The 20,178-nt window shown below is 49.7% G+C and overlaps 1 protein-coding gene across 4 annotated transcripts in view; it reads left to right on the forward strand.

Moving 5' to 3' along the window:
* ZNF827 (zinc finger protein 827) overlaps positions 1–20,178 on the forward strand; it is a 200,550-nt gene that overhangs the window by 20,167 nt on the left and 160,205 nt on the right. For all 4 annotated transcript variants that reach the window (XM_060178999.1, XM_060179000.1, XM_060179001.1 and 1 more), the window contains one exon: positions 17,917–19,035. In XM_060178999.1, the coding sequence (XP_060034982.1) occupies positions 17,917–19,035 (1,119 nt within the window). The remainder of the gene's footprint in view (positions 1–17,916; positions 19,036–20,178) is intronic.

Raw genomic sequence — 20,178 nt, forward strand, 5'->3', positions numbered from 1 at the left:
CGGTAGTTGGCAGTTGTCTTTTATCTTATTGACTATTTCGCTAAGCATCATCACCTCCAGTTCCATCCGTTTTGTCCCAAAGGACACAGTATTATCTTTTTCATTGCAAAGTAGTATTCCACAGAGTCTATGTCCCATAGCTTCTTAAGCCAGTCTACTGTCCATGGGCACTTAGGCTGCTTCCAGTATTTGGCTGTTGTGAATAATGCAGTTCTGAATATAAGGGTGCATATGTTCCTTTGGGTAAGTGTTTGTTTATCTTATTCTTTAAAAGAAAAAAATATTCTGATGGTGTGGCCCAGGATGTGGTGCAGTGGGTAGAGCCTTGGGTTCCTGAACATGAGGTCCTGAGTGAGGGCCCAGCATAGCCTGGTGGGGGGTCGGGGGCTCTGGTTCTCTTTCTTTCATAAATATACAGATAGATACATAGACTGATAATTGTGTATGGAGCAGCCTGGAAGCTAAGTAGCAGAGTGGATAAGATGCTGGGGTTCCATGTATGAGGTCCTGAGCTAGATCCTTGGCATTGCATCTGCCTGAGTCATGCTCTGGGTCTCTTTCTTCTTCTCCAATTCTCTTCCATAAGTGAATATATATATATATATATATATATATATATATATATATATATATATATATATATATATATATGATTTAATATTTTAATTTATTTAGTATTGGATAGAGACAGAGAAATTGAGAGGGGAGAAGGAGATAGGGAGAGAGACAGAGAGATATCTGCAGCCCTGCTTCACCACTCCTGAAGCTTCCCCCTGCAGGTAGGGACCAGGAGCTTGAACCGGGGTTCTTGTGCACTGAAATGTGAGTGTTTAACCAGGTGCACCACCACCTGCCCCCGTAAAAATATATTTTTTAATATCTGAATTTTCACTACTGCCTTAAAGCACCATTTTGCTTTTATTTATTCTGCTTATTATCGTTTATTTATTTTCAGTTCTTAGTAGACTCTTTTTGCTTTTAAGATAGTAGAAGCCTCTTCACCAAATCAGCAAGAGGAATTGGGGCATGAATAAGGACAGAGGTCCCTTCCAGAAAATGGCATGGCTACTTTGGGGCCCTGCCAAATCATTATTATTGTTATTATTACCACCTGCATCTGCAGCAGTAGTAAGCAGAAGCATTAGCTAACCTCCTCCTCTGTACTGAATGCTTCTCCAAACTTACTGGGAAGTGGAATGTACATTTTCTTTCCTAAGCAGTGCTCACCTGTGTATGTGAGAGATAGCTAGAAAACAGTGCCAGGCTTCTTTCAGGTGAAAAGGAAGAGCTTCCTCAGTGAAACCCCACATGGCATACCTGAGGAAAGGCTCAGGAGAGAGGCCGCCACCCTTGGATTCAAAGAGAATCAGTTGGAAAAAATCACTTGCCTGTGAGGGTTGCTGAGAGGAGAGGTGAATTCTGCCCTGGTCGGTTGGCTGTTGGTTGAAGCCTTGTCTTCTTCTGTGTCTTTTGAGCCACCATCACTGATTTCTTCCAGTGTTTGCTGGAAGGGGGACAGGACACAGAAAAGGAACATCAGATGCATCTGGCCACTCCACAGCAGCCTCTGGCCCACAGCCTGGCCGGAGCAAAGGTCAAAATCGTTGGCCTAAATCAGTGTTTAAAGTGCCTTTGAGTTAGGGCTGTCCTTGCCGTGGGCTGACCTCTGGGGTCATCTGTAACCAGTAAATCTTCTTTCACAATTCCACAGCTCCGACCACCCATTACGAGTATGTGAGCAGTGTGTGTGTGTGTGTGTGTGTGTGTGTGTGTGTGTGTGTGTGCGCGCGCGCGCGCGTGTGTGTGGAGGAGAGCTGGGAGCCACCTCCCTGAAGCTTTTGTTTTGCATGCATTCAGTCAGTGAGAAAACTAGTTACCATTTCATCTCTTCTCTCTTGCTAAACTTCTTCCCCCCCCCCCCCCCCGCCCAGGACCCTTTCCTTCTTGATATATACACATATTTTTTTTTTTAGTAAATAAAGGACTTACTCTATGAGTGTCCCTCACACAGGTAGAATGATCATCACCATAGAATGTCAATGTTTGGTGACAGTGCCCGGGAAGGAGTGGGTATTTTCTGTATCAAATGTATAAGCTAAGCTCTCAGTAGTTATTTCTTTCCCTGGAGAAGGCTGCTCTTAGTCTGCAGAATGCATTAGCGTAGTATCAGGGCTTTTCTTGTTAAGTTCCTTGTTTGATCTGTTCAGAATTTGCCAGTGGTGTCAGTGGTTTGGTGATTCATCGTTTGTCCTGGAACAGGTATTGGGAATGTTGGGAGAAAAACATTTATACAAGAGGAAATAAAAGTCAAGGAAGTAGATAATCGACTGATTTATCAGCCTTCACAGACATTTTTTTTTTTTTGTCTGATAAGGCCAAGGTAGCCATGGTAAATTTGCTTCTGATTGCTAGAGAGGACAGATTCTCTGCATTTTTTTGACAAGGAGGTACATGGAGGGGTGAAGGGTCTGACATCCGGCTGTGGGACAAGCAGGTCTGCTTGGTCATGGGCTGGCCTATTGGCTAGGGGATTCATGCCGCAATCTCTCTCTTTTTTTAAAACGATTTTATTAAATTCGATTAATTATTATTTTAACCAGGACACTGCTCGACTCTAGCTTCTGAGCCAGGGGGTTGAACCCGAGACTTTAGAGCTTCAAGCATGAAGGTCTTTTGCAGAACTGTTATGCTATCTCCTTCACCCTGATTCCACCCTTTTTGAGATAATTCCCTGCAACACATACGGTAATGGGTCCAGGTTGCTGTTTGGAAGGTTCTGAGTCGCTCCAGTCCCAGAAGCCATCCCCTACTTCATATCCTTCTCGAAATCTGTCATTGGAAAGAACTTTGGCTGCACTTGAGAGAGAGTAGCAAAATTAACCTGTCTGTTCAGCCTCAGAGGAGCTCACACTGAGCAGCTGCATGGTCAGTTTTGTACAGTAATTTCCAGCTTATTGAAAAAAAAAGAACAAAAAGAAGAACTAAACTGCAGTACTAATTTACTAGTGGAGGCTCCATTTTAGAAGGCAGGTGGGAACAAATCCAGAAAAATGGGTTGTGGCCAGGAAAGGTGGCTCAGCAGTTAAGTACAGGATTTGCAATTCTGAGGTCCCGAGTTCAATCCCGCAGCGCTATAGAGTTTTTTGAAGGAGGGCTGTAACAAAGGGCCCCAAAGCGTAACTTAGACAAGGGGAGTGTTTCTGTTTGACTGTTCTGGAGGTCAGAAGTTTCAGATCATAGTGCTAGAAGAGCCTTACTTCCTGCACTACCTGTGCAAGACTCTGTCTCAACTTCTGGAAGTTTCTTGACTTGTGGCAGCTGGGCTACAGTTGTCACCCAGGATGCTGTCCCCTTATGTCTGTCTCTGTGTCCAGTGTCCCCTGGGAAGGACACCCAGTCATAGTGGGTTTGGGAGATTCTGATGGGAGAGTTTGCAAACCACGTTCTGACTCACAGGAGAGAAATGCAATCTTTCTTTGTAATTTTGAAAATAGTTTCCATTTCCAGTGCAGGGAATAGAGTAGAATGCTCTCAAAGTAGGGTGATCCAATGAAAACTTTGATAGACTGGAATGGCACTAGGTGAAGAACAACACCAGTAATTTTAATGGAATTATTTAAAATTTTAACTTGTTATTATGTGATCAGAGCATTGCTCAGCTCGGGCTTGTGGTGGTGCTGTGGATTTAACCTGGGACCTCAATACCTCAAGCATGAAAGTCTTTTACAGAACCACTATGCTACCAGAGGCGGGTGACGGTGCACTGGGCTAAGCACACGTATTACTAAACACAAGAAACTACACAAGGGTCCTGGTTCGAGCCCCCAGCACCCCCTGCTGCAGTGGGGATGCTTCACTAGAGGTGAAGCAGGTCTGCAGGTGTCTGTCTGTCTGTCTCTCTATCTCCCCTCTCCTCTCAATTTCTCTCTGTCCTCTCCAATAAAATGGAAAAGAATGACCGCTAAGAGCAGCGGATTTGTAGTGCCAGCACTAAGCCACAGCGATAACCCTGGAAGCAACAACGACAAAAATAAAAACAAACAAATATAAGCAGAACCACTATGCTATCTCCCCAGCCCAGGTTTATTGATTTATTTTTAATATGCTGTCAGGATCTCACATGTGCACCGTATCACACTGCTCCCACACAACTTTTTTTCTTTCATTTTCATTTTATTTCAGACAGATAGGTACATAGAGGGAAGAGAGAAAGAGAGAAGAGGGAGAGACACCACAGTCCAGCTCCACCCTCCGAGGCACTCTCCTGGTCATCTGAGCTCAGGTTCTCCATGCGATGGAGTGCGAACTCTGGGCTTTGCTTCTGCTAAGTGACTTGCTCTGCTGGGTAAATTGGCTCCTAGTTCCTAGGGAAGGTGTGAGTGGTCACATATTCCACAAATGATACCAAATAGACTTGACTTCCGCTCAGGGCAGTGGGACGGCCATTCCTGACTCAACACTGGGTCCATGGGAACGCTTTCCTGGGGAAGGAGCTCTCCTAGGCTGCCCGCTGGTCAGCTGTTGCAAAACCAACACTGGGCGCTGTTTGCGCTGTTTGCCTTTTGTAGCACAAGTGAGAATCCTCTTCAGGTGTCTTTCGGTTAGCAAGCAGGTGCTAATACAGTCTCGTTCATGAAAACACGGAACTTAGGAAAAGTGAGGGTTACCTGTGCTGTTAGGTGTTGTTGCCTTTTTGGTTGTGAAAGACATTCTTCTTGGTTTATTTGTTTTTCTTTTTAAAGATTCATTTTGCTTATTATATATGGAAGAGTTCTACATGAAACACACACACACACACACACACAGAGAGAGAGAGAGAGAGAAACAAGAGCACCTCTCTGCTCCATACAGTGTTGGGACTTGAACCGAGAACCTCAGGTGTCAAAGTCTGGCTCTCTGCCGGTTGACTTCCTTCTTCTTCCTCATTTGTGCACCTTGACAGGTAATAACTGAGCATATGCTCTGTGCTGGGAACCATCCCAAGGACTGAGGTGACAGCCCTGTTTCTGCTGGAGCTCGTGTTGTGACAGCCAGCGATGTCTGAGGGAGGCCCCAAGGGAGGGAGGGGAATCAGCCATGTCATATGGGGGGGACTTCAGGGAAAGCTGGTAAAATGCTCACTCAGACAGCGCGCTGCTCTGCCACACCCAGGTCTGAACCCGGTCCCCATTGCATTGAAGGAGGCTTCAGTGCTGCTTCTCTGTCTCTATCTAAAGAAAGATAAAAGAGATCAAGATTTCAAGGAAAAGGAAAGGCAAGTGCCAAGGTCTTGAGGCAGCCGCTTCTATTACCAGTGGAAGGCGGGGTTGGAGTGAGGTCAGAGGTCAGAGGGTACAGATCAATGCAGAGCCTTGAGGTCCAGGTGTGAGGGTCTTGGGTTATCGTTATTTTTGTACATCAGGGCAGTAGTGGTAGGAATGGCGGAAAGTGGCAAGAGTCGGGATGGGAATTGAATGTGAACCAGCTAAGTCAGCTATTGAATTTGTGTGTGTGTGTGGGGGGGGAGCTGGGGGGTTGGGGAGAAGGTGGTGACTGACTGCTGGCTTTGGGCCCTGAGTGGCTGTAAATCTGGAAGGTGCCCTTACCTGGGCAGGTTTTTACATTGTTTGATTGATTGATTTTTACCCGTGCACTGCTCTGCTCTGGCTTATTGAACTTGGAACTCTGGAGTCTGAGGCGTGAGAGTCTCTTTGCATGACCATTATGCTGTCTTCTCTGACCCCGGGCAGGTTTTTAAATAATTATTGTTGTTGTTGCCACCAGGGTTATCATGGGCTTTGGTGCCTGAACTACTCTACCACTCTCTGGCTATTTTTCTTCTTTTTTCTATTTTGATAGAAAATGAGAAACAGAGAGAGTGAGGTGGGGCTGAGGGCTGAGAGAGACAGAGAGAAGGAGAGACACCTGCACGCACCACTGTTTCACCACTTGTGAAGCTTCCCCTCTGCAGGTGGGGACGAGGGGCTTGAACTCAGGTCCTCGTGCATTGTAATATGTGCACTCTACTGGGTGTGCTGCCACCCAGCCCCTATTTATACTGTTGTTATCACCATCACTATCACTATTGTTGTTGTAATCATTATTTTGTGGAGCCAGGGCCTGGGAGATGCATGATTTCACACACCCCCAGGCTGCTTTTTTTCATCCAGAGAGAGAATGAGAAGTGGGGGGGGGGGAGACCCCAATACCAGAGCCTCCCCCAGTGCTATGGCTCTGCCTAAGTGGTGCCCAGGTTTGAATCAAGACTGCACACCTGTGTCCTACCCACTGAGCTATCTCTCTGGCTCCAAGGTTTCTTTCTTTCTTTTTTAAATATTTATTTATTTATTTCCTTTTATTGTTGTAGTTATTAATGTTGTCATTGTTGGACAGGACAGAGAGAAATGGAGAGAGGAGGGGAGGATGAAGAGGGAGAGAGACAGACACCTGTAGACCTGCTTCATAGCTTGTAAAGCGACCCCCCTGCAGGTGGGGAGCCGGGGGCTCGAACTGGGATCCTTCTGCCGGTCCTTGTGCTTTGCTCCACGTGCGCTTAGCCCGCTGCGCTATCGCTTGACTTCCTGAGGTTTCTTTTCAGTTTAACTTAATCACTGTGGGCTTTAAGCCTGAGAGAAGGCAGAGCACTGCTGGGCTCTGGCGGAAGGCATTGCTGGCAATGTGTAGTCCGTTCCTGGTCTGGGCAGCCTGATGGGAGCTTTGGCTCTGTCCCTGTGGCTAATCAGCCCCTGCCTGAGCTGTAGGGTGAGTCTCTCCTGGGAGTCCCCTCTGATTCATGCAGGGCCGTTTGCAGCCTCTGCTCTGGGCCTCCAGCTCTGTCCTCACAGACTTCCTCCTTGCCGTCAGGCCCTCGTGCCACCTCTTCCCCAGCTGGACCGGCGACAGGCATCTGGTGTCCCTGCCACACTGGCAGTTTTAAATAACTCGTTCTTAAATTTTCTTCCTGACCACACTGCTGGCACGGGTGCCCAGGGCTGGATGGCCCTGCGGTGGATGCCTGAGGCTCTGTCTCCCCCTCCCCTCTACCCCTCAAGCTGGGCTGGTTCACTCAGACCTTGGACTTGGAGCCTGAACCCCTGAAGGTCCCTTGGTCTTAAGCTAAACTGGCATTGGGGATGTGGGGTGGCTTTCAGGCTCAACTTTGGCACCTGATTAAGTGCACACATTGCAGGTTCAAGCCCCCAGTCCGCATCTCACCTGCTGGGGGTGGGGGTGTGGGGGAGAGTTTCAAGAGTGGAGAAGCAGTGCTGCAGGTGTCTCCCTTCGTCTATATCTCCCCCACTTTCTCAATTTCTCCTTGTCTCTATCCAAAATATGCAAACGCTGGCAGCTGAAGCAGGCCTATAAGGAGAGGCACTTGGTGCTGTGAGTGACAGAGCCGGGTCAGGGCAGCCTGACCCCCAGTCAACTCCAGCCTCTGACAGACCCACCTCAAGACTTTGGCCTTCTGTGTTCCACTTCCTCTTCTGTGACTCACACCCAGCCTGCCCTCTGGCTCCAGTGACAGGCCTAGGGGCAGAGGTCAGGAGCCAGGTCAGGGGATAGGACTTCAAAGAAGCCAGTCAGAACAGGAATATGGGGACTTCTCTGGTGACTGGGAGTGGCACTCCAGAACCTGTGGCCGCTGGGACAGGTGGCCCAGAGCATCACCCATTGTTGGTGGGCTTCTAATTCTGCTTCTAAAAACCCCTTCTGTTTCATTGGTTTAATACCCCTGCTTAACACTGTATTCTATTTACATAACCACTGCAGGGCATTGGTTTAATCCCCACTGGTTCATGATATGTTTTTGCTCCGCCCCCTCTCCTTGTCACACTCTGATTTTCACCAGTCACTTTTCTCTCCACCCTCTCTATGTCACATCCTGTTTCCACCCTACTTGGCAAGTATATATAAAGACAGCATTGTGAGTTTTACGGTACCTTTAGTTTAGCTTAGCTTGGCATAGATTGTGCTGCGTCCTGCATGAATAAAGAGATACTGCGTACAGCCCAGCCATGAGTCTCTGGTCATCTGTCTCCGCCCGCGAAGCTAGTCCGACAACCCATGACTTTATGGGGCCTTGGTTGTCACTTAGAGCCCCAGGAGCCCTGATCCCACAGCGAAGGACTGGGCTCTCAGCAGGTACCTGGGAGTGATCTGCTGCAGACTTAGACCATCTCATGCTTGGACTTGAGGATAAGCGCCTATGCTCAGGCCGTCGGTAGTCTGCCCTTGGCAAGTTAGTGAACGGTGTTCTCTGATTTCATCACAGTTGTTCTCAACTCTCGTCTGTGGGGATCCAGGGGTTGAACCTGGGACATCATGCATGGGAGGCAAACGATGGAGTTCTGCTGTGTTGCCATTGTTGCTTTCGTGTGGTTCTGGGGAGCACAGACTGGCACACACTCTACCCACTGAGCCATCTCCTCACCTCAGGGACTTTTTTTTTTTTTTTTTTGCCATTAGGATTATTATTAGGCTCTGCACCTGCAGGATTCTACTGCTTCCAATAGATGTTAATTTTATTTCTGGTAGAGGAAGAGAGAGAGGAGAAAGGGAGGAGGAGAGAGGGAGGAGGAGAGAGGGGCAGGGAGAGGGGGAGGGAGAGGAAGAGGAGAGAGATGCTACAGCACAGGCCCACTGCTTGTGAAGTTTCTCCTGCAGGTACCCCCACATGGCGGCTGGAGCTTGGTCCCCTGCATGGTGACACATGTGCTTCACTGGGTGACCTGTCTCCTGTCCCTGCCCCCCACCCATGGCACTCTGTAAATGCAGTGTCAGGGCCTTCAATATGAACAATGCCACCACTCAGTGGTCCTCTCCTGGCTCGTTTTCTTGTCCTGTTGTGGGGGTGCAGGGTGGGGAAGAAAGAGAGAGAGTGCAAAAAGAGAGTGGAGAGACATCTTAGCATTACTCCACGATCCATGGGGCTTCCCCCACCACTTTGCCAACTTGTCAAACCAGGGCTTGAACCCAGGGCCTTGAGCCTGGAAAAGTGTGCACTCTACACAGTGAGCTGTCTTTTAAAAAAATTTTATTTATTTATTTATTTATTTTTCCTTTTGTTGCCCTTGTTGTTTTTTACTGTTGTAGTTATTATTGCTGTTGTTGTCATCATTGTTGGCTAGGACAGAGAGAAATGGAGAGAGGAGGGGAAGACAGAGAGGGAGAGAGAAAGATAGACACTCGTAGACCTGCTTTACCGTCTGTGAAGCGACTCCCCTGCAGGTGGGGAGCCAGGGGGCTCAAACCGGGATCCTTATGCCGGTCCTTGCACTTTGTGCCATGTGCGCTTAACCCACTGCGCTACCACCCGACTCCCAGTCCCAGTGAGCTGTCTTTTGACCCCTGGTGTGTTTTAAAAAATAATTAAGAAGGTGAAAGGGGGTGGGTCACACAGCAGGTTAAGTACATATGGCACAAAGCTCAAGGACCAGCTCAAGGATCCCGGTTCAAGCCCCTGGCTCCCCACCTGCAGGGGGCATGCTTCACAAGCAGTGAAGCAGGTCTGTAGGTGTCTGTCTTTCTCTCCCCCTCTTTATCTTCCCCCCTCTCTTGATTTCTCTCTGCCCTACCCAACAACACAGACAGCAATAACAACAACAATAATAACAACAACGATAAACAACGACAACAAAAAAGGAAAAAAAATGGCCTCCACGAGCAGTGGATTTGTAGTGCAGGCACTGAGCCCCAGCAACAACCCTGGAGGCAAAAAAAAAAGGTGAAGAGGGGTTCACAATGTAGCACATACCCCAAGTTCTAGTTTCTTCGAGATGGGGCTGCTTCCTTCTTGGCCATTTGCAGAGGAAGTATGCTGGCTTATTCTAGCCTACTGTGTTCAGGTCATCTTCCTGCTTCCAGGTTTGGCCCCAAAGTCACCTGCACAGTGGCACCAGCTCCATCCCTCTGTTGTGCACACACAGCCCAGGCTCCTGCACTCGTCCACCCTCTGACCTTCCCCCGGCTGGTCACGGGCCGCTGGGCACAGTCAATGCTCAGGAAATATTGGTCAAATTAAATCAACGCTCAGCATTGGTTTTGTTAATAGCTTTGCGTACGGCTCCTTAAACTTTATAGTTTTGCATAGAATTGCATGGGGGCCTTGGCTTCATGACTTGAAGTCAGAATTCTAGGAACAGCTCATGTGGATAATACAGAGATCACAGCCTGAGAAGATAGGGGTAGGTAATTGGCTGCTGACACCAAGTGGGGAGGGAAGGCCTGGGAGGTGTGACTAAGCCAGGCAGCCTACAGGTTAGCTGAAAGATTCCAGTGAATACACGTTGGGCCATAGCAAGAGGACATAGTCAGCTAGGTAAACGGCATTCAGACCAGCAAGACCTTGTTCTCGTCCACACCTGCTGGTAAGTAAGATTCCTGTGTGACGGTTGGTGGCCATTGTTGGGCAGACTGAGAAGTGGGGTTTCAGACGACTATTTCCCCTGGCTCCAACCTCTGCCAAAAGACTGGTAATCACCAGCTGCCTCTCTCTGTCCCTTTTTTCCCCTGTTAGAGACAGAAAAAAACAAACAGACCAAAAATACAGACAAAAAACCTAGACACACCTGCAGCACTGCTCCATCAGCCGAGAAGCCCAGCCCCTGCAGGTGGGGCCCTGGGGCTTGAACTGGGTTCCTGTTCACGGTTACTTGTGCGTATCACTAGGTGCACCGCTGCCCAGCCCCGTCCCTCTCCCTCTTTCTATTCTCTCTCGGTTCCCAATCTCTCCGAGCAAGGGCGGTTCTGAGTTGAAATTCTGTCGCATTAAATGCAACTGATGAAAACTCCTGAGTAAAAAAGGAAGTGAGTCAGAAAAACAAAACAAACAAACAGAAAAGGCAGCCAGAGTTGTGCAAAGCGAGTCACCGAGTTTCCGCTCAAGAGCCACATGTATAAATAGACGTGTTAGGTCGTGGGATTTTTGTCTTGTCTTCCCCGGAGGGGAGATCCTCGCCACATGGAGGCCAAATTTATGCAGCGGATCTCCCTTCTGTAACTGCACCGTTGCTATTCACAAGTCCTTGGACTTTTCTGGTTTGCAATGGGAAACACAGGCACAGATTGCTGTGTGCGGCCGGCAGGATGTGGCACGTGGCCCTGGGTGTCAGAGGTTATTGGGAAAATGAGCAAACCTGCCATGGGGTGAGAGGTACTGTGTATGCAGGGGATTATGTGCACCCCTGGGCCAGGCTTCCCCCAGCCCATGGGGGCAGGGCGGGGAGACCCAGGGGACTTACCTAGTGCCATGCAGGGGACACACCTGGGGACAGGTTGGGGGCTGGAGGAGTCTTGCTTATTCAGAGCCAGGGCAGGGGTGGTGGTGGGGGCGCTTCTCCTATGTACAGAAAGGCAGGAGCTACTCCTGGCTGTGACACCATTGGTGGTGGACAACATAACAGACCCGAGGGTGCAGGAGAGCTGGGCTTTGAGTTTGGCGTTTTCTCTGAGTGTCATGGAAGGGGCTGGTAGGGTTCTGAGATGTTGATCCCCCTGCTGGAGGGGAGAACCCTCACCACCACACTAGGGAGGCCTTGGTCCAGAATCTCAGCATGGAAGCGCAGGGCAGCCTGGCGTGAGGGAGGTGTTTGTGGGAACAGGTCCTAGTTGTGGCTGTTTCGTACAGGAAAGTGAGTTCCAGCCCCTTGGGGTTCTTTGCCACCTTAGGTGGGCCCCACTCTTGCATTCATCTCTCTGGAAGCACCACCCTTCTTCCCCTTGCCCTCAGGGGAGCGTTTCCAAAAGCTTCTCCTTGGTTTTGTGTTGGACCAGACATTCATAGCACTGGGCAGCACTGCTAATCCAAGAAACTCAATTTTATAGCCATACCTTCAGCAAAGCGATCAGAAGAGTATTCCATGTTTTCAAAATATTCTTTATGGGGGCCAAGTAGTGGTGCACAGGTTACCACACACAAGGACTTGGGTTCGAGCCCCGCTCCCCACCTGCAAAGGGGCACACTTCATGAGTGGTGAAGCAGGCCAGGTGTCTATCTTTCTCTCTCCTTTTCTTTTTTTAAATATTTATTTATTTATTCCCTTTTATTGCCCTTGTTGTTTTTTATTGTTGTAGTTATTATTGTTGTTGTCGTTGTTGGATAGGACAGAGAGAAATGGAGAGAGGAGGGCAAGACAGAGGAGGAGAGAAAGACAGACACCTGCAGACCTGCTTCACCACTTGTGAAGCGACTCCCCTGCAGGTGGGGAGCCGGGGTTCGAACCGGGATCCTTATGCCGGTCCTTGTGCTTTGCGCCACCTGCGCTTAACCCGCTGCGCTACAGCCCGACTCCCTCTCTCTCCTTTTCTACCTCCTCTTCTCTCTCAATTTCTCTCTGTCCTGTCAAGTAAAATAAAATAAAAGGACAAAAATGGCTGCTGGGAGTGTAAAAAAAAAACTTTATGTATTCAAGTTCTCTTTTAATTAACAAGAGAGAACTAGGGCATTACTCTCAAATATGCAGGGCTGGCAGTCAAACTCCAGACCTCATGCTTGCAAGGCTGGTGCTTTGCCCACTTCCCAGCCTCCTGGCCTCTGTACCTGTGTTCTCTTGCATCCCAAAGGCAAGTGTATCTCAGTGATGGTATCGGAAAGGAACAGAGGGGTGGGAGTGGTGTGCGAGAGACATTCCCAGCTATCTGAGGGGACACCCATTGCTCTGTTTGAGGAATTCTTAGTTTGCTTCTCTGAGGTTTGTGGTTTTGCCAAAGTTGGGAGGATTGTTTTAAAGATAGGTATCAGCCGTTAGCATCTGAGAATGCCTGGGTCTACTTGTCACAGCTGAATGGGACTAGAGCTGAAATGGACAGCTCCCGTTTCTGACATCCTTCTCCCTTCTGCATGTCTGGGGGGTATGGGGAGGAATATTCTTGCTCACCAAGGGTATAAATAAAAAGGGTAAAGACTGGACTTTATCTTTGGGCCTTTGCTGCTTGATGTGCTGAATTCTTTTCTCTCTTACTCTCTCTCTTTTTGACAATTTTTATTGAATTTAATGATTGACAAGATTGTAGGATAAGAGGGGTACAATTCCACACGATTCCCACCACCAGAGTTCTGTATCCCATCCCCTCCATTGGAAGGTTTCCTACTCTTTATCCCTCTGGGATTATGGACCCAGGATCATTATGGGGTGCAGAAGGTGGGAGCAATTACTTCTGTAATTGCTTGTCTGCTGAACGTGGGTGTTGGCAGGTTGAACCGTACTCCCAGCCATCTCTCCCTAGTGGGGCAGGGCTCTGGAGAGGTGGGGTTCCAGAACACATTGGTGAGGCCATCTGCCCAGGGAAGTCAGGTTGGCATCATTAGCTGTCAGGCTCAGGCAAAAATTACTAAGTTACGGGTCCCTTAGAATATACCTAAAATAGATTTCCTAGCTTTTTTCAAAATGGAAACCCCAGATCTCATCTGATATATTGAATTCTTTAGATGTTTGCATGGACTTTTGACCTGGCTGCTGCTGCATGCAGATAAGAGGCAGAGAGGGGCTGGAGAGACAAGAGTGTGAGGACAGAGGGCCTCACCTCCTGGCGACTGATGTCAAGAGAGAGCGGACTGTCTGCGCTGGAGAGCTTTCTCTCGATTTCCGTTTCCGGAGGCCAGATCTGGAGGGGTCGGGGGAGAGGTCAGCTGCTTAGAACTCTCTAGAAGCTGCCATTCAGGGATCTTCTTTTTTCTTTTAATTTTAATTTATTTATAAAAAGGAGACATTGACAAAGCCATAGGATAAGAGGGGTACAGTTCCACACAATTCCCACCACGAGAACTCCGTATCCCACCCTCTCCCCCGATAGCTTTCCTCTTCTTTACCCCTCTGGGAGTATCTGTGGTGGGACTTGGTGGCAGGGCTGAGGCCCAGCTCAGAGAGATCTGCAGTGCAGCGCTGGCAGCAAATAGTGTGTACCGCTGAACCATGCAGGTGCCCCAAGAGTACTATTTCAAGACTGTGCCTCGGTACTATTTCAAGACTGGACAGATTTTCATGGTTCTCAAAACCCTGAGTTTATGCATCTTGTTGGTTTCAGCCACGTGGTCTTTATCGCACTGGTTCTAGAGCACTCTTTTGATTATCTAGAACCATTCGGGATTGACACCAGTAGAATAGTTATTTATTTATTTTTTGATGGAGTAACTGACTTCATGAACCATCTGTTGGCTCAGGTTAGTTCATCCTACAGAGTGCTAATAGAGATGATAGAAGAGAGAGATCCCTCTGGGAGATAACTGGCTGATGATTGATGGCTTTGACTTTTTGTACTATTTGTAGGATAGTTCTCATGCGGTTCTCCTGAAGAGTGGGTTATTTAGTCCCAGAAAATGTGGCTTGCCAGAGGAACACTCAATCATCCCTATTGTTGAGACTGGTGCTGATGGCTAGGTGTTTGGAAGGAGGCATCTCTGGGAGAGACTGCTGGGGAATTGGGTAATTCAGGAGTCTGCTGATTTCAGGGGAGATGAAAAATGTTGAAATCAAGAGGGAAGAAGGAAATGGGAGCCCGACGGTTTTGAACCATGGAAATCCAATTCTAGCTGCTTTTCTTTCCCCCCTCCTTCCAGCAAATTCCATTTGATATTTTACATTTTCTTGGTAACTTAATAAAGAATCTCGGGAAGGAGTTGCCGGACTTTCGCTTCACCAGAGAGAATTTGTCACTTGTGACATTTCCTTCTCCAAATAGCACAGAAAAGATCCATGTATTAGCTTGCTGTTCACACATTCCTCATTCTAGGTATTTCTGTTTAGAAGAATAAAGAAAGAAAGAGAGTAAGAAAGAGAGGAATAAAGAAAGAAAGGGAGGAAGGAAGAGAGAGAGAGAGAGAAACAGCCTATTAGATAGCAAAACTTGGCAGGGAGAGGAATATTGGCCTGGATTCTCCAATTCACCAAACACAGCCGGGAAGCAGCCTTGTTCTAGACACAACACAGGAGGTGCAGGCTGGTGAAATGGCCCCTCCTTTCGCCATCTGAGGAGGGCAGCTGGGAGTAGAGAGATTACTAAAGGTGACAGGGAAGTCACTATGGATGGAACTTGGGGGTGGTGGAGCTGTACTCAAGACAGGCACAGTGTCTGGCTGCCTCTCCTGAAAGACCAGCAACCACTTTGAAGGGGAGCAGCATCCTTAGCCTGGGAATGACATCTTCCACCTGGGGACAATTTCCCTCTCCTGGGGCCCAGCTAGTTTCTAGCTAGTTCCATCCAGGGTATATCTCTGCTCACTATCCTAGACCTGCAGTCTGTGTTTACACTACTGTCAGAGCCAGGCTTCTGTCCCTTGAAAATGCCCATCCTATCCTATTGCCACTTCACACCCTAGTACCTTCCGGAAGTCCCCAAGTTAACCCCATGCTTCAGACCTTTCTAGTTTACCTTGTCAGGTTGATCAGACCCCTCACTCACTGCCTGCACAGTCTCACTCTCTTGCTATTTCTATTTAATTTAGAAGATAACAGGTGTACAACTCCGCACCACCCCCACCACCAGAGTTCTGAATCCCCAGTCCCTCCATCGGAAGCTACAGCAGTTCTCTTCACGTCGCAGATATGGGTTGACTATTATTTCTACAACTATCTGTCTCTGTTTGTATATTTTGTGTCCCCCCCCCCCCTTTAAGGTCTCAGCTTCTCTTTCCAAGTCACATATTAACCTACTACTATATCCACATGTCCCTCCCTTTTTCCTTTTATCTCTCTGGGTCCTGATGGAATTCAGAGCCCTCTGGACATCTCCCAGAGTATGATCAAAGTTAATCTTGGGGTACAGAAAGTGGAATTTCTGCCTTCTGCAGTTGTTTCTCTGCTGGTCATGGGCATTGGCAGGTTGGTCCATACCCCCAGCTGGTTTCTACCTTCCGTAGTGGAGTAGAATTCTGGCTTTTTTCTTTTTGTAATTTCTGATGAATATCCACTCACCACCCTCTGCCCTCACTGGCCTTGCTATCCAATGAGGGACAGTCCCCACCCCTAGGGTCTCTGAGATGGTGCCCTCCCTGTGGAACACTGTCCTGGCAGCTCTCACTGCTGCTGGCACTCACTTCTTATTAGCTTGTCCTCAAGTGCCACCACAGCCAAGAAGCCCCACCCTGACCATCCTCGCGTCTTGCCCATGCTCCCAGTCCCCCACTTCCTGCACCATGTTCAGAACTTGTGTTACTCTGTGCCCTCTGACTTACTGCATCACTTAATGATTTGTTCGCTTTGCTCATTTCCCTGGAATGTTCCATCCAAGGGAGGAGGTCTCTGTCTTGTTGCCTGCGGTTCAGTCTAGACTCTCTAGGACAGTGCAGCACACTGTCCAGGATCATCTGTTCTTTGAATGAATGAATGAATGAATGAATGAATGAATGGGAGAGAGATTTGTTTTGCCTGAGTATTCTAGGTACATTCATGATGAAGGAACCTTTGAGCTGGATGGTAGAGACTTGGGACAGCCAGGGACTTTTTTTTTTTTTTTTTTTGGCGGGGGGGCGGAGATACTCTGGATGCAAGGAAGAGGCAGACAAGGGACAGAGCTCACATGTGCTCCTAGAGTGACCAGGAACCCCTCTGACCAGTGCCTGTGGGTGGGGCAAGTGGCTGTGATGGATGGACTGACGGGTGGACAGAGAACCATTAGACGGATCTCAGGGTGAGGAGCGTCAAGATTGTGAGGAGATGTCAGGAAAGGGTGACTGCAATGCAAGCAAGTTGCATGCGTAATGTGGGAGATCATGTCCTTTTAAGAAATTAGTCTTGGGGCTGGACTGTGGCATATCCTGTTGCACATACTTGTTAGAATGTGCAAGGACTCAGGTTCAAGCCCCCATCCCTGTCTGCGTGGAGAAGCTTCATGAACACCAAAGCAGAGTTGCAGGCCTTTCTCTCTCTCGCTTGTCTGTGCCCCTCCCCTCTCAATTTCTCTCTGTCTTATCAAAAAAAAAAAAGAATACAAAAAAAGTAGTCTTGTGAAGAGCATCGGTTAATAAAGTCTGACTTGCCCATAGCACTTAAGGTGCAGACTGTGGTCCTTGCCTGTCCCGATTCAAGCCAGGCATCATTCATGGTCTCGGGACAGTTTTTGTGTGTTTGTTTGTTTGTTTGTTTGTTTTTAAACCGGTTTCATCTCGAGTGCAACTATCTCAGTGACTTTTTTGAGGTCATGGGGGTGGGGAGGGGTGCAGCTTTCCACTACCTCTGGTCTCTTGTCTGCTGGCTCCCCTGGCCCCTCTGATAGGCTGCCCCTCTGACTCTCCTACCACTCACGCTGGTTTCTTTCAAGCATCAGAGCCTTGTTCTGTTTCTCTCTTCATTTCAAAATAGCCACCGCATGGTGGAGAGGTGGGGCAGTGGGCAGAGCACAAGACTTGTATGCCTGAGATCCTGAGTTTGAACCCCAGCACCGTCTGTGCCAGGGTGATGCTCTTCTTCTCTGTGTCTCTCACTCAGCAATATAATCTTATTTATATGTATTCATATATTTCAGTTTTTAATTGATTTCTAATTATGATAGGGAGAGAACTAGGGAGACAGATGGGGAGTGAGAGGGAAAGAGAGACACCTGCTGCCTGTTCCACTGCTTATCAAGCCTCTTCCTCCTGTAGGTGAGGAACGGGGGCTTGAACCAGGGTCCCCCCGTGCCCCGTAACTTGTGCGTTCTACCAGTTGTGCCACTGCCCCGCCCCCACCCCCCATATATGTGTAAAATTTTTAAAGAACGTAGCAGGCTTGCGCACTCAGCTACTCCTTCCCTGCTGCCACCCATCCCTCTCTTTCCTCCTTTCCCATCTCCTCTTGCCTGGAGCAGGTGATGCAGCAGGTGAGTGTGTCTCCCTCTGGTGCCCCATCTGTCTGTCCATCCGTCTGTCCGTCCCCAGGGTGGAAGGGAAGAGGCCCCACTGAGTGTCCTCCGGCTGCCTTGTCGCTCGCGTGGGGAGTAAACCTGGTCTTCTTCGTTCCCCCCCAGATGTTAGTAGGCAGGAGGACGCAGAGGCAGAGCTCAGCGAGGGAGACCACTGGTATGGAACCTCGTCCGAGACCCCGTCCGAGGCCTCCTATGGCGAAGTCCAGGACACCTACAAGCTGTGTCTGGAGGACCGGGCGCAGGAGCCCTGCACGTCCCCCGACGTGTCCTCCCTGGGCAGCCGGACACCGAGCAGCCACACGCTGGAGCTGGCGCTCGACGGGGACATCCTGCGAGACTCGCTGCCCTGCCAGGACCACCTGTCCCCGGGCGTGTCCTCCCTGGGCGACGAGGACGCCCCCGGCTCCGCCAAACCCCTGAGCAGCAACCTGCGGCGGCTGCTGGAGGCCGGCTCGCTCAAGCTGGACCCGACGGCGGCCGCAGCCAACGGCAGGGTGGAGTCGCCGGTGCCGGTGGCGGTGGCGGTGCCGGTGGCGGTGCAGGCGGGCCCCGCGCTGTCCTTCTCGCCGCCCTCCCACCACGCGCAGCAGCTCAGCGTCCTGGCCAGGAAACTGGCCGAGAAGCAGGAGCCCGGCGGCGGCGGCGGCGGCGGCGGCGGCGAGCAGTTCGCCCCCAGTAACCGTTTCCTCTGGAGCCAAGGTAAGTGGTTGCCGAACTCAACCACCAGCACCTGCGGCCTGTCCCCGGACTCCGCCATCCTCAAACTCAAAGCCGCCGCCAACGCGGTCCTGCAGGACAAGTCTCTCGCCAGGACCGAGGAGCCCGTGCGATTCGAGTCCTTTTCCTCCCCTTTCAGCTCCCAGTCTGCCAGCTCCACCCTGGCAGCTCTGTCCAAGAAGGTGAGCGAGAGAAGCCTGACCCCCGGGCAGGAGCACCCGCCCCCCGCCAGCTCCTTCCTCTCCCTGGCCTCCATGACCTCTTCGGCCGCACTCCTCAAGGAGGTGGCCGCCAGGGCCGCGGGCACGCTGCTGGCCGAGAAGACGTCCCTGGTGCCCGACGACCCCCTGCCCCCGCCCCCGCCCCCGCCGCCGCCGCCGCCTTCCGAGAAGAAGCCAGAGAAAGTCACCGCCACGCCGCCCCCGCCGCCTCCACCGCCACAGTCCCTGGAGCTGCTGCTTCTCCCCGTCCCCAAGGGAAGAGCCTCCAAGCCCGCCAGCTCAGGTACGCGCCTCTCTCTGCCCCACCCGGGGCCTTTCTGACGCTAACTCCACGGCTCTTACTCAGGGTCCCCCTTGGCCCCCCGATCCTGGGGCAGGAATAAAAAATCTCACTTGGTTAGTGCGCTGTTCTCCCTGTGCACAACCCGGGTTCCCCAGGCTTCCCAGGTTCGAACCTGGCCCTCACTATGTTGCAGGAAGCTTCAGTGTTGTAGTCTCTCTCTCTCTCTCTCTCTCTCTCTCTGCCTCTCTCTTCTTTCTTTTAATATTTATTTATTTATTCCCTTTTGTTGCCCTGGTTTTATTGTTGTAGTTATTATTGGGTAGGACAGAGAGAAATGGAGAGAGGAGGGGAAGACAGAGCGGGGGAGAGAAAAGCAGACACCTGCAGACCTGCTTCACCACCTGTGAAGCGACTCCCCTGCTGTGGGTCCTTGTGCTTTGTGACACCTGTGCTAACGCCTGACTCCCTCTAGCCTTTTCTTTCTTTCTTTCTTTCTCTCTTTCTTTCTTCCTTCCTTCCTTTCTTTCTTTCTTTCTCTCTTATTGCCACCAGGGTTATTGCTGGGGCTTGATGCCTGCTCTATGAATCCACTGCTCCTGGTGGTCATTTTCCCCCCATTTTCGTTCTGTTTCATTTGACAGGACAGAGAGAAGTTGAGAGGGGAGGGAAGATAGAGAAGGAGAAAGAAAGACGCCTGCATATCCACTTCACCACCTGTGAAGTGTTCCTGCTGCAGGTGGGGAGCAGGGGCTTGCACTTTGTGATGTGTGCACTACCTACCTCTGTTCCCTGCCTGTTTCTTTTTTCCTTCCTTTTCTTTTAAAAAATTTTTTTTAATATTTATTTATTTTACCTTTTGTTGCCCTTGTTGTTTTTTATTGTTGTTGTAATTATTGTTGTTGTTATTTATGTCGTCATTGTTGGTTAGGATAGAGAGAAATGGAGAGAGGAGGGGAAGACAGGGAGAGAGAAAGACAGACACCTGCAGACCTGCTTCACCACCTGTGAAGCGACTCTCCTGCAGGTGGGGAGCCGGGGGCTCAAACCGGGATCCTTACGCCGGTCCTTGCGCTTTGCGCCACTTGTGCTTAACCCGCTGCGCCACCACCCGGCTCCCTTCTTTTCTTTCTTTCTTTTTTTAAT

The sequence above is a fragment of the Erinaceus europaeus genome, chromosome 19 (genome assembly GCF_950295315.1).
Source record: "Erinaceus europaeus chromosome 19, mEriEur2.1, whole genome shotgun sequence".
Taxonomy (NCBI): Eukaryota; Metazoa; Chordata; class Mammalia; order Eulipotyphla; family Erinaceidae; genus Erinaceus; species Erinaceus europaeus.